Source organism: Gavialis gangeticus, unplaced genomic scaffold (assembly GCF_001723915.1).
Source record: "Gavialis gangeticus isolate Ggan-Ray unplaced genomic scaffold, GavGan_comp1, whole genome shotgun sequence".
NCBI classification, from domain to species: domain Eukaryota; kingdom Metazoa; phylum Chordata; order Crocodylia; family Gavialidae; genus Gavialis; species Gavialis gangeticus.
This window is the reverse complement of record NW_017729029.1, coordinates 16,802,350-16,822,135: the sequence shown is the minus strand read 5'-3', so window position 1 is coordinate 16,822,135 and position 19,786 is coordinate 16,802,350. Positions and strand designations below refer to the sequence as shown.

Below are 19,786 nucleotides of genomic sequence, written 5' to 3'. Positions count from 1 at the left end.
TCAGCTAGCAGGAGGGTGAGTTCCTTCTGCTTGTTTCCCATTTGACCCAGCAGCATAAGGAATAGGAATAAAAAGAGGTCCAACAGGCTGCTACTCAGGACATCTCAGGGGCAGAAGGGGTCAGTTCTTGGGTCAGCCAAAGACCACCTGTGTGAGCCACAAAACTTGCACTCTGAACCTCCAAGCTGTAAAACAGGGATAACACTTCCCTGCCTGTCAGTGATTTTGTGAGGCACTCAGATATCATAGTAATGAGAGCCCCATACCAAACGACTGACAGAACATCGTAAGAAGCAATTTTGCTTGCACAAAAATTCCCAAACACTCAGCATCATCATATTCCCTTCTTCTTCTGTCTGCTCAGTGCTGTGCTCATATTGCTGTCCTTAGAGCCACATTATAGCTGTCCTACATGAGCTGGATTTACTAGCTGCTGCTCTCTCAGAAGTACCAAATTCTGAGGGATTGCCCAGTCTACCCATTGGGCCATTTGACTAGATGCTAAAGGAGCAACATGCCAGCAGGAACATGTCAGCAGCATCTCCCTGAAGATGCCTAGACCCCTCTCAGGGACTCCTCCCTCACGCTCTCCTGCTTTGTTTCTTCTTCCAGTCAGAGAATGGACTCGAGTTCCACCCCCTGTGGGATGAAAGGGGCTACTGCTGCGCTCAGTGTCGCCGGGGCAACCGCTACTGCCAGCGGGTGTGTGAACCTCTGCTGGGGTATTACCCCTACCCCTACTGCTACCAGGGAGGAAGGGTTATCTGCCGAATCATCATGCCATGTAACTGGTGGATAGCACGCATGTTAGGGCGTGTATAGGGATGCTCACAACTAGCAAAGCAATAAAACTACAACAGATATATGCTCTCACTGTAGAGAGGAAACTGCAGCCTTTAAGCACTTGCATGCTACCTATATCCTAGCCTTGCCATGTTACAAGTTATCTTGTATTACCAGTAGCTAAAGCACAGGTCATTAACTGCTTGATTACAGCTGAATACTGCACCCTGCCCTGAGCAAGAACAGCCAAAGGTCCTCTGCCATCAGCAGATAGCACCCGGAGGGTTGACAAAAACTATATTTCATGGGTTGGGGTTTGTGCTGAGCAGTAAGAAATGAGACAAACAATAAACACATTCTTTGACTGATTGCAAAGGAAACAAAGTTGTTTGGTGGCAGTCCATGATACTGAATGGGCTTGAAAGGTGATCTAATTGTGCATCTTCGTGCCTGGCTCAGGTGACAGGTTGCTGAGTGGGTTCAGCTAGCTATGAACAAAGGTTCCATATTGCTCTATCACCATTCCTATAAATGATCCCTTTACAACTTACAGGCTGACAGGCTATACCACTGACAAATCTCTAGAAGTAGAGATCACATGGAAAAGACTCTTGTAGGATTACCAGGGGCCATTAGTTCAGCCTAAAACCAGGTGCTGAAGGAAAAAATGCTGATGGTTTGAAAGTTGGCACTCTGCCCACTGCAGTCAGCACCAAATCAGTGTGTCATCAACACAGTGATCACAGATGCTGAGCTACAATAGTTGCTACCTTTTGGATGAGATCCAAGAGCAGGTACTTGTCCCATTTGTGATCATTACAATATCCATGATACTTTTCCCAAAAGGAAAGCCCACAGTCCTGGCTGGTTTCCAACTTGAATAATTACATCTTGCCTGCTTAATTTCCCCCCTGCCATTCTGATTGGACACTGCTCTTCACTTCCATTCCTAAGGAAAAATCTTCCCCCATGGACAGGGCTGGGAGGACCATTGATCTGAAGGGACACACAAATTCTGCCACTGTTAGTAAAAAGCCACAGTGCCAGATGGCTAATACAGAAACTTCTACCTCTTCCCTCTAGTGCCTCTCATCAGTGACTCTGTGAAGACTGTACCTAGAAAAAGCTTAGGGTACACAGATGCTGCAGAACACATATTGAGAGCTTAAATCACAAGCAGGTGCACAGGCACAAATCAAGTTGCACATATAAGCCCAAAATAAGGCATTAAGAGTTTTATATATCAACAGGAGTTAAAGGCATGGAAGGGAGAGCCTGTGTAACTACAAATAGGTATAGCCTCTCTGAGGTCAGGCAAGGGAAAATCATTTGAAATGGCTGCCTCACTCCAAGCAGATGACATGTGGGAGATCAGGGAGGAGGTGAACGTAGACTGCAACAAGACAAACAGAAGCTGCTGCATAGGCCTCTAGTGAAGCTCTAAGGCTAGGGACAGACATTGAAAATCCTGAGCCTAAATTGACTCAATCTTTGCAGGTTAGTCTAACCTGCCTAGGCTAAACCAGTTTGTAACCATAAAGACATCCCCTATGGACTGAAAAAATGTAGGCACGTGCCTGCACTGGCTCAGGCCAGAAGCCAGGGGGTGCTAGAGCAGCCCTCCCTTCCCTTCCAGAGTGCTGAGCTGAGGGGGGTGTGACCAGACTCTGGCAGGACAAGAGTTCCCCACCCCCTCCTGAACAGCCTAGCGAGGAATTGATAGCACAGTGTGTATCACCCCCAACTCAGTGTTTATCACCCCCTTAAGAAAACAACAGACGGACATTACCAGCTACCTGTTGATTCTGCCTTTGTCTGGTCTGCCACAGCGTGGACCGTAGCCAGCATGTGGTCTGCTAGCTAATGCTATGTGTCTGTATAAGGCAGAGGGGACGGGGGAACCCTGCTTAAAGGGGAGGGGGGAACAGAAGCCAGGCAGATGCCAGCAGTCTCTGCTGGAGCTGCAGCCAGGGAGCAGAGGGGAGGGGACAACTCTGCTGTGAAGCAGAGCGCCCTGTGCATTCCAGAGAGCATGCTGGAATCCCAGGGCAGCCTGGTTTAACTTAAACCAGCAAGGGGTCTGGGACAGACATTGCATAAACCAGGTTGAGCCAAATTAGTTATGTCTGATAGTACATTCCACCAGGTTTATCTCCAACTGGTTTCAACCATTTTCAAATTGGTTTATGTTCACTGAACATCTGTTCTGTTACCGATTTAAACCAGTTTCTGATCACTTAAACTGGTTTATGTGTAATGTCTGTCCCTAGCCTAAGCAAGGACGATACTCCATCCAGATCCCACTAGGGTTTTAAATCAGTCCTCTCATCATGAAATGGTGCCTTCCACCTTCCACAACTAATTTACTTCCACAACCCTGGGAAGCAAGGAGACATTACCCACTTCAGAGCTCTAGTCAGGACTATACCACTGAGCTCTTAAACCAGGGGCGTCCAACCTTTTTGAATATGGGGCCAGATCATGAACTTTTTAGCCCCCAGTGGGCTGGCAAGCCATATTCAAAGACCTCACAGGAAGTAGTATCACATCAGGAAGTGATCTCATGTGACCTTTGACACCAACGAAGTTGCAGTAAGTGTTAATTAAATGGGTCTGGAAATGTGGTTTAAAATTGAAAATAAAAATAATTTGGTCTGGTAGCACTGTTTTATTTTAAACACCCCCCTAGCAGTGCTGGTGAGGAGCATACCACCCCGCTGCACCCTTAATTCCCTGCCTTTATCCACATGGAATGCCACAATTTGCAGACAGGTAAAAATCATTTTTGAATGCAAAACCTCTGTTGACATCATGCTATATTTACTCCAGAGAATTGTTGCAGGGATCTGATTTTTCCAAAGGTTAGCAGAACTTTCTATTACCATGGTTTCATGCCCCCTAGTTTTCAAATACTTGGTTGAAATGCATCACAGATCTTTAATTTCTTATTTACAGGTGCTCTCTCAGGGCAACATCCTGCCAGGGGGGGCAGGAGCGGGTGCTCACACAGCCTGTCCAGTTCAGCTGCGGTCTGGGGGCACAGGGGTCAAGGGGTGCTGCCTGACCCCGCCGTGTCCTCCTTGCCACCTGGGCAGCCTCGAGGATGCTCCCACACCTGCGTGCCTGGGCTCAGCATCCATGGGGACGTGCGGGGACCCTACACGGGGGTGTGGGACGTGCAGGGACACCCCCTTCTCCCTCTCCCCCAGGGCAGCCTGAGCCCAAGCCCGACTGGCAGGGCTCCCTCCCTCCCCGGGGCCCACAACTCACCACGCCCAGCGCGATGTCTGCGGGCACAGGGAGATGCAGGGAGACGGGAGTGGTGCCGGCTTCCCACCCCAACAGCCATAGCCACAGCAGCAGTATCTCCCACTGGCCCAGCTGCAGCATCCCTCCGAGCCGGCATCCACACCCCCTGCGCCCACCTGCCCACTGCACCGTGACCTGCTCCAACACGCATGGCTGGCGGGGACTGGCAAGGGGTGGGGCGGGGCATGCAAATGAGGGAGGGAGGGGCCGGGCTAGGAAGGGACACCATGAAAGGAGGGGGGAGGGGAGGAGCTGCACCACATTGGCAACATCAAGCTGACGCGGTGCGTGTGGAAACCTTGTCCCTTCCCCAGCCCTTCAGCAGCCATTAGGAAGCTGCTGAGGGCCTGGAGGAGGGACAAGGGGTGGGAACGAAAGTAAATAGTGTTTACTTTCATTTCCCATTGCAGCACCTCATGCCTCAGAAAATGGCTTGGCGGGCCACATCATATGTTGGACAAGCCGGTCTTAAACAGCCCTATAGCTCAGGAAGAAGAAAAGTCCCGTTATACCCATGAGAGGAAAACAAGGCACAAGGTGATGATGCAACTTGCTTATGGTGAGAGAGCAGGCTTTGGGGGCAAGGTAAGGCTCCAGAGCTGCAGTTCAGTGTGCTGGTTTCCCAAGAGCATGTCTCTTCAACAGAGTCATTGGTGAAAGCTCCAAATGCTCCACCTACAACATTCAGAAAAACAGGACAAGAAACACCATGGACAATTTTTTTGCCTACCAGTCACACAGACACTTTCAGTCCATCATTACTAATCAGAAACAAATGATACATTCAGCATGTAACCATGTTAAGGGCTAAAGATCGAAGTCCCTTCTTTTTCACCCTTTAAAGCATTTGTCTTAGAAACAGAAGGAGTGTATTTGTTACTGGATAGTACATGACAAAAGGGCAAATATCCCGTGATGCGTGCTGTTCAGGAGAAATGTGTCTGCTCTCCCATGTGTGGTCTTCTTGATATAAAACCTTGAAGCAGATGCTTTGTTATCATTATCCTCTTTGATAACAGCTACTGAATTTGCTACAACATAACTTCCATGTGGTGGTGAGAATCTGTCAATAGTCCAGAGAAGTAGTTCAAATGAGCTTCCGAATGTTTAGATCTACATTGCTGGGATTCTGCTGCATCTTTAAGATAACATCTTTGGCTAGCCCCAAGAGAAATGAAGAGATTGAGCTGTAATCAGTCTGCCCCTCTCTTGGATTCAGTAAACACTTTTCTTGAATACTTTACTAATGCACACACAAAATAAAAATCCCCACCTTTCCTTATAATTCCAGCAGAATCACAACCCATTTGCAAGACCCATTTGTAATTATTGCTTCTAGAGTCCAAGGAATAAGCTGTTTTCCTGTGCCAGAGTCAATCTGTACTCATTTATCCAGTTCCCAAAAGCAAATCTACCCCAGAGCTCTGCATAAAGGCCCAGGCCTGGCTGGATACAGAATTGCCACTTTGGCTCCTACCATCTGAAGCTTAAATCTTGATGAGGCATATCCAGTCCGGATATATTGTTAGTGTCAGGAAACATGTGGATCCTTTTACACCCCAAAGCAGAATTTCTTCATTCCTTTTTTTAAATTCTATTTATTAGACTTTGTTCTGGCATCAGACCAGCGTTTCCATCAAAGGAAACTACTCACTGCTCAAAATCCCAAGGAAAGTAATTATCAAAGAGTTAAACTCTGAAAGCAGTATGCAAACATCATCAAAGGTTCACCGGTACTACAAATGCAAAAGGGATGAGCAGTAATATATGACCTCACTGGAGCACTCACATTAATAATCCAGTGCAATGACACAATCTTTCCCAACACAATTGTAAGATGTGACACTGCACTTGAAATCTATTGAATACTTAGTAGATGCTTGGCACAACTTAAGCCTTGGTGCAACACAGGAGTGGGAGGCAGACCCTTCTAAGCTTTTCAATGCCAGGGAGTGGCAAAGGTCAAAAAGGCCCCAAGCAGAGATCAGAGCATAATAAGGGCCACTGTTTCCCTAAGGAGCTGTTATCATGAGGATGAGCCTCCAGATGGTCCAAACTTTGCTCATTATACAACTTTGGATAAAAGACTTCAGACTTTTTCTGACTCGATTTCCCCAACCGTAAAATGAGGATAATAATCAGACTCATAAAAAGTCCCTGGAGGTCCTTGAACAAAAAACACCACACACACACAGACACACACACACACACACACACAAACTTTACAATACTCTTTATTTGGCCATTTCTAGCAATGCATTTTCACAATTAACATGAGATATTTGTTACAGAACAAACTGCATTTAAAATACTGCCCCTTATTAGACTGTCAGTTCCCAGGGCAGAGATGATCTCTTTGCTTTGGATTTGTATAGCACATGGTGCAGTCAGATCCTGGACCATGACCAGAATTCTTAGGAGCTATCACAATACAACTTACTATACCAGTGACGTTGGTGGTCCCACTAGAAGAGCCATTTCTAATACACTTTTTAATGATCGGACTGTGTATAGCATATTCAACACTCCAGAATCAGACCAGTGCCTAGCATTAGCAAATCCTCAGGACCCAGGCAGGCTGGATTAGATTTAGATAGAATTAAGACAGCCTGGCAAAGGTTGGTGCTATATATGCTCTGAAATCAATATGCTCCCTGGGCTGCCCTCTGCTGGCCAGCAACTGGAGCTGCAACCACTTTACAAACGGGATTTGTTCTCTTTCCTTTCACACTCCATAAATATTGCATTGAAGCAAACAGGCTTGTATACAACACAACATCAAAGATAATTATACCATGTAACAAAACAGCAGAGGAAAACCTGATTCAGAGGCCACCAGGGATAAAAGTGGGACGGACGTGGGAGTAAAAGCTCTGAGATTTGCTCCTGCTCTTGTTCATGCTGCCCTTGCTTGTTTAAATTACTTCTGCTGCCATACTGGAAAGGGTAAAGTGTGTAGGGTAAGAAGTGGCAGGAGGAGGGGAGCACTCAGGACTCTGGTTTATGTACACTCAGGAAAATGGAACAGCATGCAATACACACAATGAAGTGGGCTGTGGGATCCTTCATTTTAAAGTCCTCCAAGAAAGACTGTAACATATCCCCTCACCTGCAATACAAATTACAGTAGCTTTTCACCAGCAGCCTTAGATTCCTACTGGTCTCCTACAACTCCCTTAGGTTCCCAGAGCATGCAGGAATGCACATCAACTTCACCTAGTCATGGCTTCCATAACATCTGCACACTGCAGATTTGTAGTATACCTCGAGGCACATGGGATGAATGAGCCAGGAGAAACGCACTTCATACCAAGACCAGTCACAGGCAGCAGGCCAGCAAGAGGGAAAATCAGCAAGATCCAATGACAGAGCCCCAACAGTACCTTAGGACCAACTCTTGATGGGGCAAAACCCCTAGCGGAAGGCTTTGCCCATGCTCTTCCCAATGTGACTGGACCCAGGGAGCGTAGGAGTGGGTGGGAAGGTGTTTTTAACCATTGCTTTTTCACCACACTGAAGAGAGTAGGATGCTGATCACATCAGAGGCTCAGCTGTTTCTTCCCTATTTAAAATCCTGTTGTTAATTCAAGGACTTTCCACAACCATGTGTATAGCCTGCATGCAAAGCATGTCTATAGTATGTGGGTGGCACTAATGCAAAGCCACATACCTACCTGCTGTAATACTGGCCTTAAGGGACCAACCCATGGTCAGAGCAGGACAGTCTCCCTCCTCAGGCCATCCATGCATGCTCTACCAAGACTGCCCACACGTGCAGCAGTGTAACAGCATGGACACTTGGAACTGATCTTAGAATGATGTGCTTATTTTGGGTAAGCAACTAACCAGCCATCAGATCACAGTTCAGGTGAATCTGCAGGAGCATCAATGGCAGAAGGCATCATGAAGTGATTAGTACAGAGGCCATAAATGCAGTACTTTACATAGAGCCCCAAAAGGGACTAACAGAAACTAATTTGAAAGTGAACAACTAAACTAGAGCCAGATCAAGTGAGCCCAGTAATTGTCAGCTGACACGGGCAACACAAGCCAGCCAAAAGATTATTTCGTCAGGCACATGCTTCTCTGCACTGCCTTCACAACTGAGAGAGGTTTAACTGAACACGACCCTACACCACCATTTGGTTTTAGCCAGTCCCTGTCTGCACACTAGTTAGAATTGGCCGACATCCATATTGTTGTTTTAATGGTCTAATGTGCTTGGGCCTTGCCCCGAAAATCTTGAAAAATGTGTAATGCAACCAGCCAAAAGCTAACAAGGGCTTATTTACAGAAGTTAAATAAGGCCTAAAGTTTCTTGGGATTACCCTTCAAGTTTCAGTCAGCAATGATACCCAAAGCATAAGTACCTAAGCAGGGGCACCCAAGATATATATGTTATCTAATTCATAGGGCTCCCCACAGGTCCAGAAATTTGGTGGCACAGCAAATGGTGATAGCATTAATTGCCATCACTTGTCCGGGCACCAAATTTCCGGACCTGCAGGGAGCCCTGTGGGCTGAATCCAAGGTGCAGGGCTGCATATTGTTCATGGGGCTGCCCGCAGGGCCAGAAATTTGGTAGCAGAAAGCCACAGGAATCAATGCTGCAGATGCCAAATTACAGTCCTGTAGACTAGACTATGTGACCTTGTGTTCTGGGTCCTGCCCACAGACCAGCCCCATGCCACTCCTCCAACCTCTGGGGCTGGATAAGTAGGACACCCCTGCCAAAAGCAATTCACTTGAGCTCTGAAGCTGCAGTTCGTGCAATTATACTCCACCCATCAGGTTTTGGGGCCAAGACAGGTTGCCCCTCAGCAGCATTAGTTTTGGCAACAGGACAGAATTAATGAGGGGCAAAGAGTCTTCTTGCCAATAAGGGCTGGGCTCTCTGTTATTCTCTAATAGCTCAGCCGTCCTTTTCTAATTGCTCCTCCTTGACAGCAGTGACAGTAACAGCAGCTGTGCAGACTGGCAGACTGTGCATCTCTGCCAGCACCCCCTTCTCTCAGATGGTTCCCGAGGATTAAATCTCAAATGTGGTGGATAGGATCATTCTGAGAAACCCACCAAACTCAGGTGAAGGAGGAACTTGCTGTGCCCACTACATCCGAAGCCCCAGTGCAGAAAAGCTGAGGGCTGATGATGAAACTGTTCCAAGTTGAAAAACTGAATGACTGTGAGCCAATCCCTCTCCCTGTCCAAGGAGGCATTTCATACAGCAGCCTCTTACAGTTCCTCTGAAAAATCCCAAAGCATGTTACTGATTTAGCCACAAAACATAAAGCAGAGTAGAGGATATGTAAGTTTACACAAGGACTGAAGTCTATCCTGCATAAGATTTACCCAGCACAAAGTCTGCCAGCTCCTGGGATGGAATGCATCAACAGTCTTACACAACAATTTTTAGAGGGGGGGGGGGGGCAGGGGGATGGACATAAATATCTTTCATAATTGAAAATGTAACAACAAGGTTGTTGTGGTTCCAAGGGTTATTGGCTGGCTGTAGACAGATGAATTACGAGGCAGATTTCTTTATAGCTCAGATTCCTCTGTTGAAATCATCCCAGCAGAATTTCCAAAGAGATAAAATTAAACCAAGTTAATATTTTAGAGTAAAATACTTTTATATTTATTGTGTTTCAAGATAAGAGGATTTCTCTTTAATACACAGACAAGTCAAAGCAGCACATAATACTGATGATCAAGTCACACCCAGCTTGGTGGAGAGATTCCTACAGAGACTAAAAAGGTACTGAGAACTACAACACTGAGTCTCATGCTACAATTTACTACACTACAGCCTGATTAGGAGAAAGGAACTAAACGCCTTAAAAAAAAATACATTTATTAAAAAGAGTTATATGAAAACCCCAGTTGGGGAAAGAAAGACCCTGGAAAGAAACCAAGACCATTTTAAGCACAGGGCTTCCGGTAGGCAAGGCAGTGTGTCCCATCAGATCTATTGCAATAGACAACAGCTCTCCCCAACATTTAAGAGCTGCGACAGTGAGAAATTCTGATGGGACAGCGAGTCAGTTGCACAGTGATTTAAATAGCCAACAGTAGAGAAGAAGGAAGGAAAAGAGTGCTATCTTTCCAATGCAAGAGATGCATCTCCAAGGATGAATTTTCTGTGGAGTATGACAGTTCCGAAGAGCCACCATTCTAAGAAATTAACAAAGTGCAGGTAAGAAATGAGAGTAGTGTCACTGTAGGCTCCTTCAATGTGGCATATGAGCTTCCTGTGCTAGAGAAGGGAGTTGAGGGTTGTGGCAGCCTCGAGGAATGCAGTAGTTTTAACAATCTCAGCTACACTAGTTATCCCATTCAGTGTTACATCAGAGTAGTGTTTCAACAATTCCCCAAGTACAACAGAACAGCTGTTACACTTGTTTCCGTGAGCCAGCTGAGAAGATCAGACAGTTCAAACATGATTCCAGCAGACTGGGGAAAGGCATGATTCCAGGAGGCTGGAGGTTGAGAAGTGCTCTGCCAAAGGGGAAGATCAGAAGTTTTCTAAAATTCAGAAAGAAATGGGTTAATGAATAAGTCTCCCAGCTCTAGAGACCAGGATTCCCACACTTTTAAGTCACAGAGTGGAAGGAATTTGGTGGATCTCATCTAATTCCACAGCGCAGACATGCCATCATATAGCATGATCACGTCTATCTTGACAAGGCCCAATATTGGATCCACGGGGGTACCACAGGTTAGACCAGGGGTAGCAATGATCTGGGGTAGAGGGCCATTTAAGGAGTTTTGGTGAGCTGTTTCCACCACCCGGTGTGGTGAAGGGAGGGGGAAAAAGGGGCTGGGGAGATGCCAATTGGATCCTATCTGGCCCTGGGCCCATCTGCCCTAAACCCATTGTGGGGGGTGCCAGATGGTGTGGATGGAGGGCATTTCCATGGAGACTGTCCCAGGACCCTCATGGGAAGGGCAAGCTTAGCCAGGCAGATGGGATGGAGCTGCAAGTGAATGGGGAGCAACATCGTGGAGTAGGGCAGGTGGAAGGAGCCAGGATCATGGCGTAGTGACAGTGTGGGGCTGGGGTGTGGGGTAGGGTAGAGCTGCGATCCACTCCCTGTACATCCCTGTGACGCATGCCTGCCTACAGAACTGGTGCCTGTCAGGGACATGCAGGCAGATCACAGCTCTGCCCCAGGCCCCATGCTGTCATCACTTCACAATCCTAGCCCCAGCCACCCATCCTACTCCCAGACACCACTCCCCACCTGCCCACAGCCACATCTCATCCACGCAGCTGAGCACGCCCTGCCCATGGGGGTCCTGGGCCAGCCTCCATGGAGACCCTGCCCACCCACTTTGTCTACCACCCCCAGTAGTGGGTCTGGGACAGACAGGCAGGGGTGCCTGGTGAGGGGGGCCAGTGCCAGCAGTGGTCATAACCACTTCCAGCAGCAGCTGGAAGCATGAAGGCAGGGAGAACTGCCACCTCAGGGGCTGCTGGTGCCATGGCACCTCCACCCCACTGCAGTGCTGCCCAGTCCTGTGAACTAGAGCTCCCAGTGTAACCAAGAACTGCATGTGGGATTTTTCCCCTAGCGCCCGCTTGCATAACAAGGAGTAATGGGCACAAGTTGATGGAGAGGAGGTATAGATTGGACATCCGCAAAAACTACTTCACAGTTAGGGCGGCTAGGAGCTGGAACCAACTTCCAAGGGAAGTGGTGCTGGCCCCTACCCTGGGGGTCTTTAAGAAGAGGCTGGATGCCTACCTGGCTGGACTCATTTGAGTCCCGTTTCTTGTTTTGGGGTTTTGTTGTTCTCCCGCCCTGGCGGGGGGTCGGGCTAGAAGATCTACTAGGTCCCTTCCAACCCTAAATCTATGAAACTATGGATGGGGTGGGCTGCACGCCACACTAGGTGGCAGCTCCATTCCCATGGACAGTGAAACCAGTTGCATGTGCTATCATCTGGGCTGTCCCCCATGTCTGGGCAGGGCAGGGCAGAAGGACCCAATATGGGCCAGACAGAATCACTTAGCAGGTTGGTCCAAAAGCAGAGCAAAATGTGATGGGCAAGAGGAGGACAGCCAGTCTAAAACAGCAAGGGCACTGCACAGGAACTAGTACTGCAGGAGTAGGGAGTGGCACAGGTTAGGACAGAGGTGGGCAAAATGCAGCCTGCGGGCCAGATGTGGCCCACCAGCCCATTCTATTGGGCCCACAGGGCCCCTAAAAATGTTAGAAAAAAAATTAATATTTATCTGCCCCTGGCTGCCTGTCATGCAGCCCTCAATGGCTTGCCAAAACTCACTATGCGGCCCTCCGCCTGAAATAATTGCCTGCCCCTGGGTTAGGAACATGCTGTGCTGATAGAGCTGATGTCTGAGGAGGAGAGGCAGAAGAATCAAGGGAACAGGCTGCAGCACAGTTAAGTACCAAGATACCCAAGCTGGCACACATGGGACAGACTCCACAGCACCTGTCTCTCTAGCTAGATCAAGGATTTCTACTTCCCTTTAAAATGACTTAAAAGTTGAAGAACTGGTTATTATAAGCTGTCTGCTCTGGTCTCTGAAATAATCATACAGCTCTGAGCAGCCCCTACAATCATGCCACCCCTACACATATGCACACAGGCCTAGAAGCTCCCATACCCCAAGTTCACACATGCACTGCCATACTGGTGCGAACAGCTTGCGCTGCAGAGAAACCTACCTTGGTCAGAGGTGCAAGGCTGCAGGCCACCTGGTTACACCATCTCATACTGATTGTTTGTAATGTACCGGGAAAGGCAGCAGGCAAGAAAAATCCCAACCAGCTGGAACAGGACAACAGAAACTAAGTAGAAATAGGGTCAAAACTGGACAGTGTGTGCCTGGACCCCTCTGCCCCCACAGCAGGTGACTGAAATCTTGAGCACTAGGAGCTTCTGTTTTGGTTTTGTAGAGGTGAACCCTTGGATAAGGGCATTTTACCAAACTAAAATATGGTTTCCTTTACCCACCATCAGAATTAATAAAAACTGTGAGTGGAAGGGTCCTGGTTCAATGTTCCTTCTTGTTAGATTTTGCTTAATGAACCTTCTACTGTTATATGGTAATTTCACAGAGATTATATTGACGTATGCAGCATCACAGCCAATTACACCACCTCTAGAAAACAGCAACTGACTCTCCCATTTCAAGAATGACGATGGAAGCAAGGTTGATGGTGGGCTGATAGTTTTTATTTCAGCAACATCTGGAAGATGCATCAGTTGTTACTGCAATGCAGGCACCAGACCTCAGTTTTCTGTACTACAAGACATTTAGGACCTGATCCTGCAAACACTTGTGTATACAGCTTTACTCTCACAAGGAAGTAAGTAAAGAGTATGTTTGCAGCACTGGCCCCTTTTGTTTCTGATGCAGAAAAACTCATTTGAAAACAGAATGATACCAACAGTTCATTGTTTGGAACTTGAAAACATGACTCATTCCTGAATGATAACAGCAACTGCTCATATTCCCCTACTGTAATAAAAATGATTGAAAGCACATGGGCTCACTGTCTATTCATAAGTCAATCTGTACCTACCCCTTTTGAAGCATGAATTCAGAAGCCATAAATCAGCTCAGTACAACTTGCACATACCAGGAAGGAGCTAGGAAGCAGATAGGAGCTAGAAGGGACAGAATAGCTCCTTCCATAGGACACTGACCCCTAAATGCAGCTATGATAATCTGCCAACACAGCAGCTCCGATAAGAGCGCCCATGGCACCAGGCTCTTTCAGTACTTAAAATATTTGTGACAGGGTAAAGCAGAGTGGCATACTAATATCAGATTAAAATAACCTGGCAGAAACTTCTCTCATTAGCGTACCACTGAGTCTTATGCCATCATGTGTTAATCTTTCAGTCAGTCTGGATGGTACCAGTGTGCTTCACACAGCAGCTTGAGGCAATTTGATTCAATAAATAGTAAACTCAAAATAAATCAAGCATTGCAGTGCTCACAGCATGAGACTGGGTCTCTGCCACAAAGGGGATGCACAAACCCTGAAACCAAGGAAGTCTTAAACATCACTTTCTTCATGCTCTACTCAAATGCAAACATACTTTGAAAAAACAAGGGGTTTGCCACTTGGTATCAAAATGCAGATCTGAGATTGGATTCATGAACTGCAGACTGTATAATGCCTCAAAATAAGAGGAAGGTCACATACTCAGACATATTTCATCTGCTTCTGTCTCCTTGCCACCACCTTCTCAGCTGACTGCAAGGTACACTGGAACAACACAAACTGCCAAAAATAAAAATCCCAGTATATGGGGCATTTCAGCAAATCCAACAATTGTGACAAAAAGGCTCAGGTGCTCAAACTGATCAAGTAATTCAGCAAAGCCTAAGCAGGTCTTATTTAACATACAAGATCAAGATACTCATTCAGATGTCCCCATCACACATCCATAGACGCAAACAGGCTATCACAATATCAGTGACTGTGGATAAAGGAGATGAGGACTCACCATATTTTAAGGAGAACTAAAGGCCTATTATTCTGACAAATACAAGATTGAAAGATCCTCCACCGACAGGGAAGAAAAAAAACCAAACACATAGCAAAGGACAATATTCTGATCAGAGGACAACCAAAAGTGTGGGAGTTCTGTCAGCCAATGATACGGTCTCTAAAAACAAACCCCTCCAGATTTAGCCTAGGCAAGGCACAAGGCCAGGTTTTCTAGTGATCTGCACCCAGAATTATAGGCAACTATTCAAAAGCATTCAGTTAAAGAGGGCCAGATCTACGTGAGAGTTCAGGATGCACCAGCTCCCATCATGACACTTGTGAGGAAAACTCATTTCTGAGCATCCAGTCCCAACTGTCACCACACACAAAGGCTATTTCAGCAAGGAGCTTAGGGGCAGAGGCCTCCTGTTTCCTGCTGAGATGAGGCCTATCAGATTAGGAGACACTAGCTGTACTGTTGTTTGAGGCAGGGTGCTTCCTTCACCAAGAGAATAAGCTTCAGGTTTCATCAGAAATGATGCTAAGGGGAGAGGCAAAAAAATCAGGGTTAACCAGGGCTGACAATTTAGTTGAACTAAGGGCTGATGGGGCAGTGGACACAGCAGGACCAGTCTTTTCACTGTAAGCAATAATTGTGGCAGCTAGTCAAAGCATGAGCAAGCGTGAGGTTTGACTGCAGGGACAGCTCTTGGAGACAAGTTGTTCCAGAGGGAACTGCTGCTAATAGGCCAACTTGTTGAATAGTGCTGGAATTTTAACTGTCATTTTCAGCAATGGGCATTAGGTAACACAGAAACAAAATCTGCAGCCCCACTGTTTCTTCCTTTTACATGCTTAAAAACTTTTAAAGCAATTAAATATAATTAAGAACACACAGACCAAACTCAGAGCTCAAGGGCCAAAAAAGAGGAGTAAGGAAGATTTTACCTGGAAGCATGCAATGCCAAAGGAAATGCCAGCCACAATGCCCATTTTAGACTCCATAACTGTTGTTGCCAGAGTGAAACAACCCTGTGATGGAAAATAGTAGCACATGAGAAGAACTCCAGCTAGTACAAGGACGTGCACAAAATTCCTGACCCTCCCTAACACAAAGTGACATGCTCTCCATCCATGGACACAACCCAGAAAGCACCAGTCCACAGGCAAAGGGAACAGTCAATGAGCCCAGGAGGGAATCCACTTCATAGTCAGGGTAAACCTGTGGATTAAGCTGTTTAGCCTTCCTGTAGTTCCTGCATAGGGGTGCCATGAGAATTAAGTAGTACAGAATATGTTATGCGAGCACCTCCCATAACCCCTTCTTTTCTACACAAGACAGGCAGTACAATAAAGGCAAAGTAATCCAGGCATATCTACAGCACAGCTTTCCTGCAGTCAGAGACAAGCACAAAGAGTAGCTGAAACTTAGAGACCTTGACGCGCTGGGAGCAGTTTTGCAAAATCTCTCCCTCCCCACAACAATTGGTGGCAACTCAGACCTTCATCCCATTACTGATTACAAATTTCCCATGGCCCATACATTCTTCCTGGACCCAAGTTCTCCTTTCAGGTTCCTCCTCCCACTGCAGAACCTGACCCTCCAGTGGCGGGGAAAAAGGAGAGCAAAGCACTTAATTACAGCCCCAGCTCTCCAATCCCCACACCTGCTGCCAAGATACATGGATGCATCCATCTCCTAGATTTACTTACATCAACATACACCTTTGTCTTGGCTTTAGCCAGGTCCTTCAAATCATCTTCTGTGCAGTTGTCTGGGAGTCTGCAGCAGCTCTGAGGGATTCCCTTTTCTGTATAGTATGCAGTATTCGTCCAGTCTGAATAGTTTTGGACTCCACAGCAATGCAACTGGGAAAATCAATTTAAGCAGAATGGTAAAGAACAGTAAGTATAGTCTATGAGGCACCATTTCTGTACACATCACTGCAGCACCCAGAGGCTTCCCCATTGTGAGACCTTCCCCTTTAGCAACTCAACTGCTTTCTGAAATTAGCCAGGTCCTTTCTTAACAGTGCAGACCAGGTATTTTTGCCCTCAAGCTCATGTACCTCAGAAATATATATTTCTGGAGAACAGGTACAGAGTTTTTCCATGTAAGTATTTGTCTGCTTGATCCATGCCCCATGGGGAGAGCTGTAGGTCACAGCCAGCCCTCTGTGCTATAAATCATAATGAAAGCTCCTGATATGTGTAATGAATGAGTCAAGGCAATGCTCCTGCCCAATATTCTGAGCCCCCCCATCACTGTAGTAACAGAGGGGAAAGCTGCTGCATACCTCCTTTCATGGGACAACTGCAATAGCTACTTTGATGCAACTTTCTTTGCTAATACCTCACAGAAGAACAGGGCATGCTTGTGCTATAAAAGAAATAAACCAGCAGCCCCAGTCTCATTTTCTGCCCCTCCATAAATATCAGGGTCTTCTAGGCAATAACATGGAGTACATTGGTTCCTTTTACCACTGGTGGAGAAGCCCAATAGAAGCACTCACAGTTTTCTGGACAGCATCCACTGCCTCACTGCGCTGATCCACTGTTGCATTGTAGTTTCTCAATGCTAACATGTAGTTATTCGCAAAGCTATTCTTAATCTGCAAAAAAAATAAGGTCATGGGGCTCAAAAATCAGCAGGTGGGCCCCATCCACAAAAGCTTCATCTTAAAAATCAGCCCCACCAGGAACAGTGGAGCAGGAATCACATAAAATCATTCATGTGCTTATTTAGAAGGGACTGGCCACTATGGAGACATCAGGGGGAACTGCACCCAGCAGCACCAAGCACTGGTACTTAGTGGTTCTATTAAAAAGAAGCCATAATCACAGTGATCACAATAAAAAAATCATGGCTTTGTGTGGAGGCATTATCTAGGGCAAGAGGCACAGGCTGGAACATTCTTAACCTCGCATTTTGGATAAAAGATCAAAACTCACAATTTAATGTCTGTTTTTACAAAGTCAATTAATTTTAGTATGAAGTAGGAAATGTTCTTAGCTTATCAGTGGAAAACCTTCTCCAAGTACTATAAAGGTACAAATAGGAATTAGGTACTTGCCTAATTAGGTGTAGGAATTAGGTGCCTTTGAAAATCTCATCCACTACATCCATTTTTTCTCTCAATACTGATGAACTTTTCTTTTTTACTTCATGAACATTAAACTCTTCTGGGTGTTAAGAGTGGTTAGTTTAGTAAAATATATTATGATTGCATTTCAGAAGCACTGAGTTCAAGGCTAGAGGAATTGTATTTTTGCTAATGTTTCTATCAATTCATTTCCATCCAAGCTATTACAATTAAAAAGGTGGTTCCAAATTTGTCACATTTGATACATTCTAGGATGAGGGTAGGCTTAGCTGACTTAAGGTCCAAGACATGCAAAAGAAAAAATATATAAGGCCATACAGCGAAAGGGAGGAGAACTAGCTGTTTTTGAAGGGATATGCCTAAAAGAAAAAAAGTCAGGATTTAGACCTCACTCCCAATTAGGAACTTTTGGGTGTGGGACCCCTCTGCTGGACCTGTCACTTACTTAAACATGTCCACTTAATTGGTTAGCCTTTTGCAACACAACTTTTTAGTAATGGTCCTAGACGGGTGCGACTGAAAACCTCTCTTACCATCCTTACTTAGGGTGTCAATTTAGACTCAGAAACCAAGTTCATCCCGTTCTCAGTACTGCCATTATAAACTGAGCCCATTCCACAGGAACCACTGATGTTGCTCTAGGTATCTACTGTTGAAACTAGGGGTGCTCAACCTCTGGCCCATGGACGAAATGCGACCAGCGGAGTCATCACATCTGGCCTGCAGGGCTCCCTTTAAGTCAGGAAATTGGGCAGTGGAGGAGTGGTGACAATTAATATGGTCACCATCTCCCCTGCCAAATTCCCAAACCCCATGCTCCACATGGTAGGTTGAAGCTGAGCCATATACACTCCCCTCCCAGCAGCTGGATTTGGGTTGGGCCATGCCCTCTCCCCAACTGCAGGACGAAGCTGGGGCTGAGCCAAGCCCCCTTTCCCTGCATGGCTGGATTGGGGTCAAGCTGTTGCTACCCCACTCCACACACCCAGATAGGGGCTGGGCTGCGCCCACCCTGGGCACGGGACTGGATCCACCAGCCAGACCCAGCCTGTGGAATCTGGTCTGCCAGCCACAGAGGTCATGTACCACTAGTCAAAGCAGAAGGAAACTTTGGCACATGAGGTAGGACAATGAAGGGGTTAGACAGCAAAAGAAAACAAAAAGGTGAGTGTGTGCCCTCTCCTGCGCAGGTGCCACTTCCAGATCCCCTACCTGCACTGTCCTCATGAGGAGAGAAGGGGGGTCCGAAGAGGACTCACCTCATGTCTGAAAACAAATCCCACAATGGCAGCCACCAACACAACCAAAAAGATGAGGGACAGGAACATGGCATACTGTGGGCAAGAGAGAAAATGTCAAGAGAAAGGCACAAAGCACAACGTGCTGCAGACACGACGCGAGTGATGGGAAGGTGTGACCCACATCGGCACTGCTCTGCTGGGCCATGCTGCGCCAGGGGAGCCCGCAGGGCAGGCAGGGGATGCAGGCAGTGCCACGAGTGCACGGGGGGTTGGGGGCCTGACCAGGGGCCCCACTTACCAGCTTCAGCATCCAGACGTTGCCGCGGCAGGTGGCGAAGCAACCGAAGGTGCCGAGCAGGATGACGACGGTGCCGGTGCCCACGAGTACGAAGGGCACGTCGGCGGCCTTCTCGTCCAGCAGGGAGAAGTACGCCTCCAGGCTCACCTTGCCCCACACGCCCACGGCCAGCAGGATGATGCCCGACACCTGGGCAGCGGCGGGGCACGGGCTCAGTGCCTTGGCCCCGCCCCGCCCGGACGGAGGCGAGGAGCCGCCCAGGGCCACCGCGCGCTCGGGCTCGGCTCCCACGCACACGCGCGGGGCGAACAAAGGGTCCCGGTCCCGGGGCAGCCCCGCCCAACCCCCGCGCCGCGCTCACAACCCCCGCGCTCACCCAGAAGACGAAGCTGTAGGTGAGCAGGACGCTCTTGAGGCAGGTGATTACCGGCTTGGTCTGCAGCCGCCGCGACGGGGACGCCATAGCAGCGGCTGGCCCGCCTCCCACCGAGCGGCGCCGAGGAGGCCCGAGGGCGGCTGCCGGAAACGGCCGAAGCCTCTCGGACCTGCGGCCGAGCGCCTCCGACAGCGCCCGAGGGCCCG

The 19,786-nt window shown here is 47.5% G+C and overlaps 2 protein-coding genes and 2 long non-coding RNA genes across 5 annotated transcripts in view; 3 read left to right on the top strand and 1 right to left on the bottom strand.

Moving 5' to 3' along the window:
* The window catches only part of TNMD (tenomodulin), a 30,241-nt gene extending 28,880 nt beyond the window's left edge, over nt 1–1,361 (top strand). For both annotated transcript variants that reach the window (XM_019521366.1, XM_019521364.1), the window contains one exon: nt 613–1,361. In XM_019521366.1, the coding sequence (XP_019376911.1) occupies nt 613–822 (210 nt within the window). In that variant the 3' untranslated portion in view covers nt 823–1,361. The remainder of the gene's footprint in view (nt 1–612) is intronic.
* Nucleotides 1,362–4,476: 3,115 nt separating this feature from the next.
* Nucleotides 4,477–5,377, top strand: LOC109300394. The gene is made up of 2 exons (XR_002098191.1): nt 4,477–4,629; nt 4,738–5,377. It is a non-coding gene; the product is annotated as an uncharacterized LOC109300394 (long non-coding RNA).
* A 4,320-nt stretch (nt 5,378–9,697) lies between these two features.
* Nucleotides 9,698–19,714, bottom strand: TSPAN6 (tetraspanin 6). Its single transcript, XM_019521363.1, has 8 exons — nt 19,581–19,714; nt 19,205–19,393; nt 18,925–18,999; nt 17,075–17,173; nt 16,275–16,430; nt 15,510–15,593; nt 12,783–12,885; nt 9,698–10,614 (listed from the first exon to the last, which is right to left on the bottom strand). Exons 1-7 carry the CDS (start codon nt 19,665–19,667, stop codon nt 12,817–12,819), a joined length of 759 nt encoding a protein of 252 aa, XP_019376908.1. The 5' UTR covers nt 19,668–19,714; the 3' UTR covers nt 9,698–10,614; nt 12,783–12,816.
* Nucleotides 11,462–19,786, top strand: part of LOC109300625 — a 9,425-nt gene continuing 1,100 nt past the window's right edge. The window contains exons 1-2 of the long non-coding RNA XR_002098279.1: nt 11,462–11,568; nt 12,206–12,208. This is a non-coding gene — a long non-coding RNA (uncharacterized LOC109300625). The remainder of the gene's footprint in view (nt 11,569–12,205; nt 12,209–19,786) is intronic.